The sequence below is a fragment of the Colossoma macropomum genome, unplaced genomic scaffold (assembly GCF_904425465.1).
Source record: "Colossoma macropomum unplaced genomic scaffold, Colossoma_macropomum, whole genome shotgun sequence".
NCBI classification, from domain to species: Eukaryota; Metazoa; Chordata; class Actinopteri; order Characiformes; family Serrasalmidae; genus Colossoma; species Colossoma macropomum.
Genome location: NW_023494805.1, coordinates 6,872,954 through 6,888,544, shown reverse-complemented (window position 1 = coordinate 6,888,544; position 15,591 = coordinate 6,872,954). Strand labels below are relative to the sequence as shown.

Sequence of the window (15,591 nt, the reverse complement as noted above, 5' to 3'; positions counted from 1 at the left end):
TAGTAATTTGTTAATATTCCAACTTATAGCTCAATCGGAATAGAATACGTTCATGTATACACCTCAGTCGGAATAGACTAGTCCGATTGAGGCCATTCGGAATACCATTTTTATCCGACTAAACGAGGTGGGTAATCCTGTAAATAATCTGTTAAATAGAATAATAGTCATGTAAACGTCTGTATCTGATTACATTTCCAATCTGAAAGTTTAAGTATGTTCTGATCATGTGCGTCACGTCATAGCGAAAGTTTATAACGTGACATGGCGGAGCAGAAACTGGTCTGCACAGGAGACGAAGTTTATGCTCTGATCTTTAAAAGACGGAGGTGGGATGAGCGTCCAGTTTATGTGTCTCAGAATACGACGTCTTCCTCTCGGCCTTCTTTAATAAGTACATGTGAGGTACATTTTATCTGCCATAGTTTTAAAGCAATAAAAATCACAAAAGCGCCAGCTGAAAACTCATCTCACTCTGACTGGACTCACACAATGCTGGTTGTCATGGTAATGTTTACACTAAGTAATTCTCTATTCATGTGCGTCATTTTGGATCGGATTACTTGCAGTGAGCATGTAAACAGAGATTTTCCATCAGATTTTTGAGCATAAACACCTCAGTCCAAATCTGTAATCGGAACGTATTCAATCGGATTGGCAAAAGTCTTCGCATGTAAACGCAGCCAGTGAGTTCCAGCGACACAGTCTGATTGGTTGAGGAGTGTTGTAGCCATCATTCGACTGAGCACTCGCTGCCAAGTCTCTACTTACTTTGTTCTGCAGCTATCTATGTTTCTATTTTAGCACACACAAAAACAGAAAATAAATAAAATAAATAAATAAATAAATAAATAAAACTGATATTAGTCAAATAAGAACAGAATACAAATCTGCAAATGATAAGCTGTGAAACACTTTACAGACCGACCGAAACAAAACCACAGTCAGGCTCACCAGGCAAATATCGCAATAGCAGAGCAGACATTCTGACAGTTTTATAGCTCTGTCCGTAACACAAAAAGGTACTACGTTTTTTTGCTTAACATCGAGAAAATGTTGTGAATACAAAATAACAGTACGGGGACAAACCTTCAGCACTTCCTAACAAAGTTTAGTAGCTGTAAAAGCAGCTAGCAAAAGATTTCACTTCCATGATGACCGATGAAGATTTGAATGATTTTTTTTAATGAATCTGGTGTTAAATTGATGTTCTTTTCTGTGGAGGCTGTAAAACTTGCCAGTATTTAAGCACATTTGCTTCTTTGCTTTACTTTTTTTTGCTGGATAAAAGCAGTAGAATTCTGGGTTGTGTTATTGTGAATAAAATCCATATTTTTGATTTATGGGTCAGATGGCTCTAGTGACCACGCAATATGAAAGTAAGTACTTCAGCACATTTACTCAAACAAATACTATAACATACGTCTACATTTGGATAAGTAAGATCCAAAAATCTGTGCTTATGCATGCAAACCATGTATTATGAGACATTTGATGTCTGAATAAATACATTTTAATGACTTGAGTGATGCATAATGTACTTTCTGGCTGCCTTGCTAGTACAGTTAGAGACTGCAGCCCGTTTGTTGATGTACAGTCTGTTATTCATCCTTTAGTCTCAGCTGTGCTGAGAATAATCCACCACCCAAATGATATCTGGTCAGCGGCGGTCCTGTGGTCAGAAACTGACCAGTGATGAAAAGGGTAGGGGTGCTGAGTCAGTGGAGTAATCTTTGAAAGTCCTATACTGTGATGTCCTGCTCATGTGTGTTCGTGTGTTCTCTGTCTGCACAGCTGGCTACGTTCCCCGTGCTGAGGGAGGAGACTGAGCGAATCGTCACTACACACATTCGGGAGCGCGAGAGCCGCGCTAAAGAACAGGTAACGTCCAGAATCGCCTCAGTGGCAACCAGAGAAAAAACACATTGTTTCTCTGAATTTTTACGTAAAAACGTTAAAAAATGCTATCCCACATTTTCACATCACTGCCGAAACACAGAGTTTTAGTCCATAAGTCGGAGCCTTATTATAGCCACGCCCCTGCATTTAACAGCAGGAAGTGAGACTGTATCCCTGTCCCTCATGGCCACATGTTGAGCGGTTAGATCCCACTGTTTTGAGGTAAATGTGTCCCAAAGTCTGAAAATCAGTGTGTAACAGTGTGTAAGAATTGTCACTACTGTAACACATATTTTCTGCAGTTAGGTACACTTTTTTGTGTTTTTGGGATTTTATGTGTGTACAACTGTTCAAAGCTGAGTTTGCTAGTCATGTACTGGTGAGTCTTTTGAGTTCCGCTCAAAATTAGCTAAAATTGTCACTACCACAACAGTCACTACTGAAACATTTGGTAAATTTTAAGTGGTGTTATGACTGTTTGGGTAGATACAAAATGTTTCAATAAAGTAAATATAATTCATGTATAAGGCCACTTAAAGCAAAAGAATTTTAGCCTTTGCTTTACAATGTGTTTTCAGCTCTGACTTTATACCAATTCAGTGGAATGATTTATACACACTACCAGGCAAAACTTGTGATTGAATGTGTTTCTCAAGAGATTTTTTAAAGATTTTTTAAAGATTTTAAAGATTAAAGATTTTTTTCTGAAGGCTTATGCTGACATGCGTGAAATTTGTTTCTGAGACAAATACTAATACTAGGGATGCACCGATGTGGGAATTGTGGACTGATGTCGACCTCTTTTTAATGTACATTTCTGGTGATGCTAATGTTGACATATAAACATTCATAAAATAGTCTACCTGGATTAGCATTAAAGAAAGATGCCATATTTATTCACAGAGAGTTTCAAATGTAGCAAAATCAGTACAGTGCAGACATTTTAGTGCAGTCATCCGGCATCACCTAAACATTAAAACCTTGAAAATCTTAAGTATCAGATTTTATTTTTGTTACAAACTATGCCTAAAAATGTTATATTATCAGGTATGTATATAGTGATTTTTGATTTTTGGGGTTTATTTTGTCAGATGGTATCTGTTTTATGGCTTTTATTTAACTGAGCCAAACCAATATGTGTAGTATAGAATATGAGCTCTGACGCTTAACACACAAAATAATGAAAATCAAATTGAATCTTAACCATAGAAAATATGTGTGTCGTTGTACCCTTAGTGCACATGACTGTAAGCTGTGTGTTTGGTGCAAACACTAACATATTAACATTAATATATGAACACAAGGCTCATATTTGTGCTGTGTGGGGAAAAAAAATGTGTCCTGTTGAGACGCCACTCTTTTGCATTGAATTTTGAATTTCATGTATTACCACGTGCACATACACACCGATCAGGCATAACATTATGACCACCTCCTTGTTTCTACGCTCATTGTCCATTTTATCAGCTCTTTGTAGTTCTACAATTACAGACTGTAGTTCATCTGTTTCTCTGCATGCTTTGTTAGCCCCCTTTTACCCTGTTCTTCAGTGATCAGGACCCCCATGGACCCTCACAGAGCAGGTACTATTTGGGTGGTGGATCATTCTCAGCACTGCAGTAACACTGACACGGTGGTGGTGTGTTAGTGTGTGTTGAATGGTCTGAATGGATCGGACACAACAGTGTTATGCCTGATCGGTGTAGATAAACAGACACACACAGTGATTAGAACCCTGTGTATTTTTGAAAAAGTAATCATTTTTTGGATTTTTCAACAGATTCTGTTGCTGATTGATATCCAGCTTTCATACATCAACACCAACCATGAGGATTTCATTGGCTTCGCTAAGTAGGTATTCCTCTCTAATGGAGGTCTATGACTATGTGAAATTTGGTACTCGTGATGGATACAGTGCCAGTTGTTGCTCTAAACTTCGTATTAATATGTCTTTTTTTGTGTTTCCCCTTCAATCACACTTCATCTTTCTTTGATTTCTGATAATTAAAGTGCGCAGCAGCGGAGCAGCCAGACAAACAAGACGAGTTCTGCAGGAAACCAGGTTAGTGCAGTGTGTGTATATGTGAGTTATCCACATTATCAAAGATCTGTGCTTTTCCTCGCTTTCTATGCACATGAAAGCCTTTGAGAAAAGTCTTTCACTGTGGCTTGTTTTTTTAACACTTTTTTGTCACTCCAGAATCTGCACATTATAGTTATTATGCTTTTTAAATATTTTAACTGTTTAGTTTTTGTCATTCTTGTAATTCTGCTTCTGGTTCCAGTGCGATTTTGTTTGTTTTCAGTTATGTTTTCATGAGATTTTTTTATGTTATCATGGCCAGCATCTTCTTTTCCACCCCCACCCCCTCTCTGTGAGCGAGCTGTCCCCATGCATGCTCCCGTTTAAGGAGAACCACCTTGTTTCCTGCTCTGACAGGACATCCAGGTAAGGAAGGGCTCTGACTTTTCAGCTCAGATTACTCAGCCTGGATTAAAAATGTCCTTCTCGAAAGAGAATAAGCATTAACATCGCATGACTACTGTCTGGTCCATTATGTCTTAGAGATGGATGTAGATACTTAAATGTATGAAGTATGAAGTATTCACATAGGTGACTGTGAGTATCTGAAAAAGGCAAATGAAGTTTAATAAAAATAAATTGTGCTGTATCTTGTCATTTTAAAACAGGTTTTGTTAGTATATATTATATACTAATTGATGAAGTTGTTGGAGATTACAATGACGATATGAGAAACTATTTGTGCATCTGATTGGATGTGCTGAAAATATGTAAACAGAAATTGAACTGAATTCATCTTTAAGCAAATAGCAAAAAATGGTACATTACAAATGCAGCATTCACTACTGTGCAAAATTAAAATAATGAAATACTAGTATCCTCTTGCATCGGAACATCAGGTACATTTTTATGCACTGTAAGGCTAAGCAAGGACACACAGATGTGAAAGACTGTTCTTATGAAGCATCAAACAGTTTTGGCTGCTAATGGTGCCCCCTGGTGCAGAATTTGTAGTTGAAAACGTTCCATGAGGCGCTTCAGTCTGAAAACAGTCAGATTTCCCTGAACAGCTTTTTCTGTTTAGGCGACAAACACAAATAAATATGTAAACATGTATGTGTGTATATATATATATATATATATATATATATATATATATATATATATACTGATCAGGCATAACATTATGACCACCTCCTTGTTTCTATACTATTTGTCCATTTTATCAGCTCCACTTACTATATAGGTGCACTTTGTAGTTCTACAATTGTATCTGTTTCTTATATACTTTGTTAGCCCACTTTTACCCTATTCTTCAGTGGTCAGGACCCCCATGGACCCTCACAGAGCAGGTACTGTTTGGGTGGTGGATCATTCTCAGCACTGCAGTAACACTGACGTGGTGGTGGTGTGTTAGTGTGTGTTGTGCTGTTACGAGTGGATCAGACACAGCGGTGCTGCTGGAGTTTTTAAACACTGTGTCCACTCACTGTCCACTCTATTAGACACTCCTACCTTGTCAGTCCACCTTGTAGATGTAAAGTCAGAGACGATAGCTCATCTGCTGCTGCACAGTTTGTGCTCGTCATCCTCTAGTCCTTCATCAGTGGTCACAGGACGCTGCCCACAGGACGCTGTTGGCTGGATATTTTTGGTTGGTGGACTATTCTCAGTCCAGCAGTGACACTGAGGGATTTAAAAACTCCAGCAGCACTGCTGTGTCTGATCCACTCCTACCAGCACAACACACACTAACACACAACCACCACATCAGTGTTACTGCAGTGCTGAGAATGATCCACCACCCAAATAGTACCTGCTCTGTGAGGGTCCATGGGGTCCTGACCACTGAAGAACAGGGTAAAAGGGGGCTAACAAAGTATGCAGAGAAACAGATGGACTACAGTCTGTAATTGTAGAACTACAAAGTGCACCTATATAGTAAGTGGAGCTGATAAAATGGACAATGAGTGTAGAAACAAGGAGGTGGTCATAATGTTATATATGTTGTAACTTTTCAGTCCATACATTTTACACACTGAGACTGAAAATAGTCTTCACGCTTTAAGCATTTTTACCGGCTAGTAGTTCAGGATAGAGTAGTGTTGGAGCTGTGTGGTTTGTAACTGGCTCTCCGTGCAGGAGATCAGGGTTCAAGCTCAGCACATGCCAGCGCTTGTTGGGCTTCTAATGCTGTGTTCCCCTGAATCTATTTATGTCACTTAGGCACTGCATGTGAGGTAATATGATCCATTTTATCATTGTAGCTCTTACTGATGTGATTATTGCAGAATCTCATAACTCGATAACGGTAAAAACTATTTATCATGCAGCCCTGTCTGACTACATGTTACCTCTAAAGCCATATCACTTCAGGACTTACAACACTCACCTGATTTTTGCTGCACAAGAGCAAAGAAAATAGTGAGGCGACAGTGCAGTGTGACCGTGGCTTAAGAATGCTATGCAGTCTGGTGTGGTTTGTGCTGTATTTACAGTAGCACTGAAGGCTCCCACTTTGGGATTTATTATAATAAAAGGTTGTATTATTTCAGCTTAGTCTGTCTGATTTAAGCTCTACTCTGTTTGCCTTCTGGGTGAATTTCAGGTATAATTATCTTAGGCTCATAACCAGCTGCTGTTTTATTGAGCTACATCCGGGTGACTCGTGTTGATGTTGCGTTCGGATATGTTGATCCTTTCTGGAGTGCTGGGTTTTAATGGAGCGAGCTGCTATGTGCCAGGTGTTGCTCTCCATTTCCACATTTCCAGTTGCTTTATTTGTTTTTTCATGTTTATTTGTACACCTGTTTATCCGTGTCCATCTGTCTGTCTAGCTGGGGTGTAAAACTGTATCGGCCTGAGGGTGGCAATGCAACTGCATTGATTTTGGATTAGTACAGTAGATTAGAATCAGTAAATATTCAAGTGGAAGTATGAGCCCAATTTTTGGTCGAATTCTTGGTTTTTTGTAGCTATTTTCAAACCTAAAAATGCCCCAAAATCTTGGTGTATTGTTTTTATTTTTTTATATTTCACTACCGTGTAAATAGCTCCAGCAATCATGTGGATTTAATGTATATTTTACAAATAACTTGATACCAATTGAATCAAATTGAACCGAGATGAAAGTTAAAGGGCCCATGTCCTACATTTTTCTTCTATTTTAGATTCATGTATGATGTTTGTGTAGGATTATGCACCAAAAACAGGACCATTTCCACCTCTTTTTTAATCCTTTAGGATTAAACAGGCTGGTTTTGTTATTGTACATATAAGACTGGTATATGTAAATGACCTCTGATTGGCTGTCCTGCATGCAGTCCCAGCTGAAACACATTATATAACCTAAATGTAAATGGGCTGAACTGCTGTAGGATGAATAGATGAATGTAAGTAAATGTGCTGGGTTTGTGACATAACAGTTAAAAATGGGCTGTTTTTGCAGCTCCGTTCCCATATATGGACTGTATGGTACTTATTGAAACTTTAAACATGTTTGCATAGGTAATCACACTTTTTCATGTCAATAAAGTGAAGGAAATTGATTCTTCCATGATACAGGCCTTTTAAGATTTCATGATACTTAGAATAGTTTCCTAAAGAGTTGCATTCAAATCTTTACGCCCCTACTATCTATGTACCTGTCTCACTCTCTGTCTTTCACATGCTTACTATTTCAGGCCACATCTCCACCAGCCTCTGGCATCATTGTAAGAAATTCAGTCTGGAAACTCACCAATAGGACCTCACAAATAAGCACCAATAGGAATGAATATGTATTATTTACAGGATTTAGTTTGGTTTAAACTTACACTGCATGTAGCCTGTATTACTGTGGACAGTTTGGATGGTCAGAGGAATAGGCATGACCGAAGCACCTGTCAGTAACAAACACAAACAGGCACACTTGTTAATTGGTTTTGGATTGTAAGTGTACAGTTAGTTTGTATAGAAACCACAGAGCACTGCACTGTTGTATGGTGTATTTGGGTCATTCTACATAAACATCCATTTTTGTGTCCCTAGCGTTTACAGATATATACACTTGAAAAACATGTCAGAGTTACAATTTATCTGTATTTTAAAATAAAACAATAAGTTATTTTAACAATTACACCTTCTTGAGCCGTCAATTTAGCAATATTGGTTTTTAAATCAATCATATAGAATTCCAAGCGCCACAGAAGAGCTCGTCCTCGCAGTCATGTGTAAAGGGTGAGGCCATAGTTTGAGGCAAAAAACGTTTTTCAACTGCAGTAATCTATGCATGACTATGACATATATGATTTAAGTGGCATAAAGTCAAATAAAACAAATGCCAAATAAGTATTATAAAATATATAATGAAAGTTCCCCAGGAGTCGTGCCACTGGTGTTACTGCGTAACAAAAAATCTCTTATTTTGAATTAAAAATCACACTGATGACATTACTTGACTTCCTTTTACTTATTTCTGAGGAGCTATGAAAAAAAGCATGTGGTAAGTCCACTGTGTCTTTCAGTTGTCAGAAATGTTCTCATTTATCTCATGATTTCATATGAAGCTTTTAGTTGAAGTCGCTGGTGTGACCTACTTTAGTCTTAGATAATTGTGAAAAAATAGAACACAAATGGATTAAATAACTTATTTTAGTGGATATTCCATGATTTACAACATGTGGTTTGATGCTCTGTAGCAGTTATTTTGTAAAATGCATTTTTCATTAAAAATGTCTCTGGTGTTACCTTTCTCATGTGTAACACCGATGAGGATCAGTAACACCAGTGACACCTATGGACAGATAAAAAAAGTGGACGTTTCTGTACAATGACCCATTTTTACATGTGTGTGGCTTGTATATTGACCAGAATGCATCACTCAGGTATTTCTGTACTAACGTGAATGATCATTTTGAGAGTAACCACAGTTTCAAAGTCACTCAGTTTCACAAACACTGTGCGTCCTGCAGCCTTGATTTCTTACAATGTTCAAAAGACTTTATTTAACCACAACTAGCACAGCACTCCAATAGACACACAAACGGCTTGTTTTTCAAGGGGAGCTTAGAAACTGCTTGACATGAAGGGCAGACGTCCCGATTTGTGTCTTTGAGTCGACCACAATCTTATCTGACCTTTATTCTTTTCCCATTTTGTCAGGTTATCCGCAAAGGCTGGCTGACCATCAACAACATCAGCATCATGAAAGGTGGAGCCAAGGAGTACTGGTTTGTGCTGACGGCCGAGAGCTTGTCCTGGTTCAAGGATGATGAGGTGAGTCCAGCCTTCTGTTCAGAAATACAGTTCATCTCTTGCGCTGTTTTGAAGGAACACTGTGTCTATGGGCCGGTTTCCAGACACGGATTAAGCGTAGTATTGGAATAAAGCGCAATGCCGATCGTAATTCACCACTAGAAATTCTTTTTGTCTAGGCTAAGGCTTAATAAGGTTCCGGGGACTGGCCCTATAAGCTGCATCTGTAGCATACGATTGTTAACCATGGACAGTAATTTTGACGTGTTTCTCTGGACTTCATCAAAAAACCTTGTGGCTTCAGCAGGTGCACATTGGTTTCTAGTATAAAAAAGAACTGTTAAATGACCATGTGAGTGGTCATTGGAGAAGGTTCTGGCTGCAGCCATGCACTTTCAGCCTGACATGCACCGCGAGCATACTGTTACTGAGATGGAAAAAGAAAACTATAACGATGATACTGTTTTAAGGTTGCTCTTGACTCCCTTAGCCGAAGCAGACAAATGTTAACGTGCTGTTGGGCTGCTTCTGCCATTGTGACAGAGAGTGCATGTGCACGTGACTTCAGTGGAGATGAGTGCATGTCTGCAGTTAGACTCTATAGGGTCATTCTGGGAGTAACTACATAACAGTTAGTTTCACAAATGCTATGCAGTCATGCGGACTTGATTTCTTAAAATGTTCAATTTAACCACAGCTATTAACCCACCGACTCAGAACACACTTATAATAGAAATCAGTAGCTGGTTGCTTCATCAGCTGCTCACTGGCATCTATTATATGTATGTTTTGAATCAAAACGATTTCAAAATGATTGTCCATGATAATTGACCATGTACTCCAGATGTGGCTGATAGATAATAGGATGAATAATTAGGAAGTAACTTGTCAAAACTTCACTGCTGAGCTTGCACTGTATGTCTAAAGGTATCCAGATGACACTTCTAATTAGTGAATTCAGCTAATTTACATATCAGCTATAGGGGTATAAAGCCCCCCCAGCATTGGGCTGTGAAGCAGTGTAACTACTTTCTTTGCGTCCAGTACCTTTGGGATGAGTTGGAATGGAGTTTGTGATCCTGGACTGATCATCCAACATCAGTACCTGACCTCACTGATGCTCTCATGGCTAAATGCAAAGAAATTCTCACAGTAATGTTGCAACATCTACTGTAAAGCCTTCCCAGAACAGTAGATGCTGTTACCGCAGCAACAGGGGACAAACTTGCTATTAATGGATGAGCAGATGTCTACAAGTTGTTGGATGTATAGGACTGGTTTTGTGTTACAAGCATGAAGTCTAGTCTTGGACTAAACTGCAGTGCCAATGCTGTAAAATCCCATGTAGTCTAGGTGTGCTTAGTTTGGAAAACTGACCCATAGTGTATGTTTTGGTCAGTAGAATATTTGAGCTTGAGCTCCCAATTTCAGAAGCAGAGCTGCAGCACATTAATATTCCACTGGTGCTTTTACCTGACGCTGTGCACATTAACCTGCTGCAGGAACAGTCTTCTCAGAGCAACTTATGATTAAGCACTCTTGCTAAAGGGCACAATGGCAAAAGCCTGAATTTGGACCTATGACCTCTGTAGTTGTGACAAAGATCTGTAGCTGCTGGGCCGTGTACACACAAACAGTAGAGGACGAGATATCTGCATTTTAGTTGCACTTGGATAAACCAATAAGAGATGTGGTTATAAGTTATAGACATAAAACAAAAACATAGAAGGTTTAACATCCATTTATTATGTGCAGCTAGCCTAAGAGGTGATGTGTACCTGATGGTTGAACTGATTTTGTGGCTTTATCTAAGAAAAGTTTGGGAGGAGGACTTCCTTTTCTTTAGTCCTACCTCTGTTCATCAAAAGAGAGGTCCATTGTTTTATTTTAATGGGAATGCCCCTTTTTTTTAGATTTCTACATAATTAAGTTAAAATATTGTCATAATTAAGCAATAGTGCTTAATGTAACTAGGAATGTTTTGACGTGAAACTTCAAAATTATTTACAGTGGTGGTGATAGGAACCAGACATCCAAAACATTTAATGCTTGTAAAAGTAATCTCACAGAAAGGTACACAAATGCCTGAGACATTGTTTTATAGTAGTAGTACAGAGGTACATGCAGGACATTGTGAGTCAAAGTAGTTCCAAAATTTTATTTATTTTATTTTTTTCCAGATTTACCACTATTTTATCAACATTACATGTAAAACTCTGTAGGTTCCTTGTGGTTTTGGTCAGTAAATAAAATGTCTATATTTGTGTTGTAAGCATGGTGACCCCTGGTTCTTATCAACACCACTGTAGAGAAATCTGAGCCAGCAAGTTTCTCATCATCTTTTCTCATCAAAACACTGAATGACTTTGTTTAAATCTCCATGATTTGATTTAAAAAGCAGAAGCCATCCAGAACTTCTGCCTGTACCAGTCATAAAGTTTCTTCTCACACTATGTCCATACATTGAAGGTTTTACTACTAGTTGTGCAAATTCATGACCTTTTTGTTTTAAGTATTTCAGCTTTAATGTGGCCATTTAGCTTAACGTGAGACACAGTATGAGTTGCTTGAGTCCCCACGTTCTCTGTAGTTCTACAACCTACACGCAGTCAAAAAAAGGACATGACAATACAGAATTTATGAACTTCCTTTATTCCAAACTACACAGACTTATTCAAATACCTGATTAAGTAGATTAATACTAAAATGAGTTCATCAAGATTTCTCGAATAATCATGCACATCTCTAACATACACGTACAAGACAGAGGGCAAGCTGTTACATCATAGATGTAATGATGTTGAAACATCATGGATGTTGTTTTCCTGGTTTTGAGTGCAAATTTTTGTAGAGAGAAGTGTGAGGCCAGTGGAGTTGTCTGTGTGTCCTTCCTGGCGGGTTGCTGTCTGTCTGCCTGTCTGTGCCTGCTGTACAGGCTCCCTGATGTTCTGCACAGCAAGTGTAGACAGGCAGACACACCACAACTACTGCCCTCAGCTTCTGCCCCCTATTGGCAACTGCTTTAGCTCTGCACTGACACAGCTGATCACTGAGTGCATTGTGATGGCACCAACTCTTCACTCATGCGCTAGATAGATGTTCATATGAGAGGTTTTATGTGAAAATAATTAATAATGGACACAACACTTATTGGTAAGATTCTCTAAATTCTCTAAATTAAAGTCTGATTTCAGAAGATGAATTGTCAATACTTACACTCAAGTAATAATTAATAATAATGACACTTAAATTTGAAATATGAAATCAAAAAGGAAAGAGGAAAGATCCTATAACAAACCAACAAAGTAAACCACAGCAAACCACAGCAGAAAAAAAGGAATCTGGACTAAAGAGGAGACAATGGTTCAAAGAACCTTCACATAATGTAAATGGTTAAACCCATTTAAAGGGTTCTTCCTAGAAGCTTTATGTGTAGGTTGTTTAAACCTTTTCTTCACATTCACGCCATTTACAGAAGTGGTTCTCTGAAGAAGCACCCATTAAAGGTACTTTAGGTCAGGAACAAACTCAATGCAAGTACACTAACACAAATGACGCTTCATCAACACATGGTCCTTCTGTACACACTCACCGTGCATTCTTACCTTACTCTTGTGTTTTAATATTATATGGAAAACTTAGGCAGTATCTGGGTTTTTTGGGTTTGTTTTTTTGGATTGTCAATAGTGATGTCATCACATAAACCATTTATTGCTGTAAGTCAATGGAAACAAATTTAAAAAAATAATAAAAAAAAATTAACAGTCTTTCTTTTTCGCATTTGCAAAATGTTGATTGAAGTCGATGGAAGCCTAGATAGTGCCATTGTATTTAATGCACATTTAGACCCACATGAGTGCAGAAGTTAATACAGATGTTCAACGTGACTTTGCTTTAAAAAATATTATATTTTGACATTATAGAACAGTTTGTTCCGACCACGCAAGCTGATTGGTTGAGAAGCGTTCTAACCGTGCTGTTATTTCATCATAACATCACGGGTTTTTCACAAACACTGAATCACTCCGCTGAGACGCCGCTGCTAAGCAATGACTTTGACAGCTGTAGGAGACGCTCAAACCATATGAACTTTTTTACTTCTTACTTTGCCACAAACAGAAAATGGATACTTTCAAGATCACATTTGACCGACAGCCGATTTGGTCAGACTCTGAAGATGAGACGACACTAAATTCCCAAACTGTCATCACCACTGAGCAGCTTTTCAGTCGGCAGCTGTGACAGAAGAACCTAAACAACCTGGAATCAGCCAGAAATGAACCCAATACCATTCGCCAAACAAAATGGGCTGTAAGATGCTTTACAGACTGGCTGGAACAAAACAACATTAATACTGATCTGGCAAAAAATGACAAAACTGAGCTAAACTTGATATTGCGGCAGTTTTATGGCTCAGTCTGTACTTCAAAAGGCGAGGCTTACAGCAGACTGTTCAGCGAGTGAGCGGAGTTCGTTGTTGTTAAGGAACTATAATTTGGCGGAAGGAATTGCTAACATTAAAACATATTAAATGACACGTTCACGACATGGCAAACGCAGGGTCCTTTACCATCTCGCTGGGCATTTATTTTTCGTGTATTGGTTAAAACACTCAGTATTTGAGGGGACAATAGAGGACAAATCTGAATGGGACCTACTGTCATTCCAACAGCCTCAGCAGCTAAACGCATAAACGGTATAGGAGTGTAAGCTGAGTCCCTGTAGGAAAGTCTGTTCATTCGGCAGGCATCTGTGCGACAGTGCCAGGCATTTATTTCAAGTCGTGCAAGTCCAGACTCCTATCTCTTTGAATGGGGAGAGACAAATTACCGTTTCAGAAACATATTTGAAATCATTGGTAATATCTGACAAAAAAACTCATAAATAGTTTATAGCATTTGGCTTAATAACACACAAAAAAGCTTGATTATTCAGATTGTTTTGGCTACCACGCTTGTGCGGATCTCCACAAAGAGGTGGGGCTTTCCCAACTAGCGCCACAATATCATCTACTCGTGGCTGCTTCTGTAGCGCCCCTTGCTGTAGATGGCCGCTTCCCATCAGGGAATTGAACAGGTGCAACCAGCAAAAGCCCAACCAACTAATGGAGGCAACACAAGCAACCTATCCTGTACAAAAACGCATGTTGACTCACCAAATCAGGTTTTTGTTGTAAACCAAGTAGTTCCTATAAAGCAAATGTCAGATTAACTGACCGAATCAGAGCTTCAAATAAAGGAAGAGAGTACAAAAAAAACATTAGACTGACAGATTCAGGACTTATTTATACAAGAGATCCTATGAAATTCTCAAAATGTCACCACCATTTCTAGGTGTTCACAAAAGCACAAACAAAACAAATGTCAAATGACTGAATCAGATCTTTGATACAAAAGACCCCACTAAAATGTCAGATGACAGAATCAGATCTATTTCATATAAAATTAGACACTACGAACGTTTCAGAATGCAGCTTGCACTTGCATTATTATTATTACTGCATCGATTTTAGAATGCAATGATGCATGAAACTGTCTGTGTAGCTCGAAGCGTCTGTATGTATGTTTGTGGCTTTAACACTATCTATTTCTTATTGTAGCACTTCACATAAGGTGACCATCTAAAAGTAGGCTATGATGCTGAAACTGCTTGATCACTTTATTAACCCCACAGGAAGAACGACACAGTTAACATCAGCGTGAGTGAGTGAGTGAGTGCTTTTTCGGTATATATTTGTTACAGGATTGGATCACTTTCGTTCTTTTTCCAAATCAGTATCTGGTTCAGCCTTTTTTGCTGATGGTAGCCGGATACCAATACAAATCGATAGTGATGTGCAATAACGAATTCATATAGAATGACATTTTAGTACGTTTCAAGAATCTCCCTCTCTCTGTCTCTCTCTGTTTCTCTCTCCTTGCCTTCTAATCCCATTTGGGACTTGAGGCATTTGGTTGGGTTCTTTGACACAGCTGGAGCTGCCCCAAGTCAAACCAGCACACACGCATTGGCACACACACACACACGCACACACACACACACACACACACACACACACACACACACATACAGACTCAGTTTCAGCTGGACATTCAGCTCAGGTATCTAATGTAAATCCTATCACTGACCAGCTCTGAATTCTAATAACATTAGTGATAAACACAGCGCTGATTTTCAATGACATCTTTCTGCTATTTGTTTTGTGACATCATACTCGTGACCGAAATGGCCTCTGACTTCTTCCTGAGTATTGTAATATGTAGAGAAGAAATATTTACCACATGCCTTGAAGCACAAAACAAACTGTTGGAATGTTTTAAAGTGCAAATAAGGCTGTTTTCACACCTGGTTCATATCTAAAGTCAGAACCAGAACTTGGGTTTTTGCGACATTTTATCTTTTTCATTCGGGTTGGTTGATTTCACATTGTAGAC

General features: G+C 38.7%; 1 protein-coding gene across 5 annotated transcripts in view; it reads left to right on the top strand.

Moving 5' to 3' along the window:
• The window catches only part of LOC118825945 (dynamin-2-like), a 50,350-nt gene that overhangs the window by 18,512 nt on the left and 16,247 nt on the right, over positions 1 to 15,591 (top strand). For 2 of the 5 annotated variants that reach the window (XM_036596819.1, XM_036596818.1), the window contains exons 12-16: positions 1,795 to 1,881; positions 3,680 to 3,750; positions 3,910 to 3,961; positions 4,340 to 4,348; positions 9,065 to 9,178. In XM_036596819.1, coding sequence (XP_036452712.1) covers positions 1,795 to 1,881; positions 3,680 to 3,750; positions 3,910 to 3,961; positions 4,340 to 4,348; positions 9,065 to 9,178 — 333 coding nt within the window. Of the gene's footprint in view, positions 1 to 1,794; positions 1,882 to 3,679; positions 3,751 to 3,909; positions 3,962 to 4,339; positions 4,349 to 9,064; positions 9,180 to 15,591 lie in introns of all 5 variants that reach the window. The other 3 variants (XR_005008706.1, XR_005008707.1, XM_036596820.1) reach the window with 3 other exon arrangements.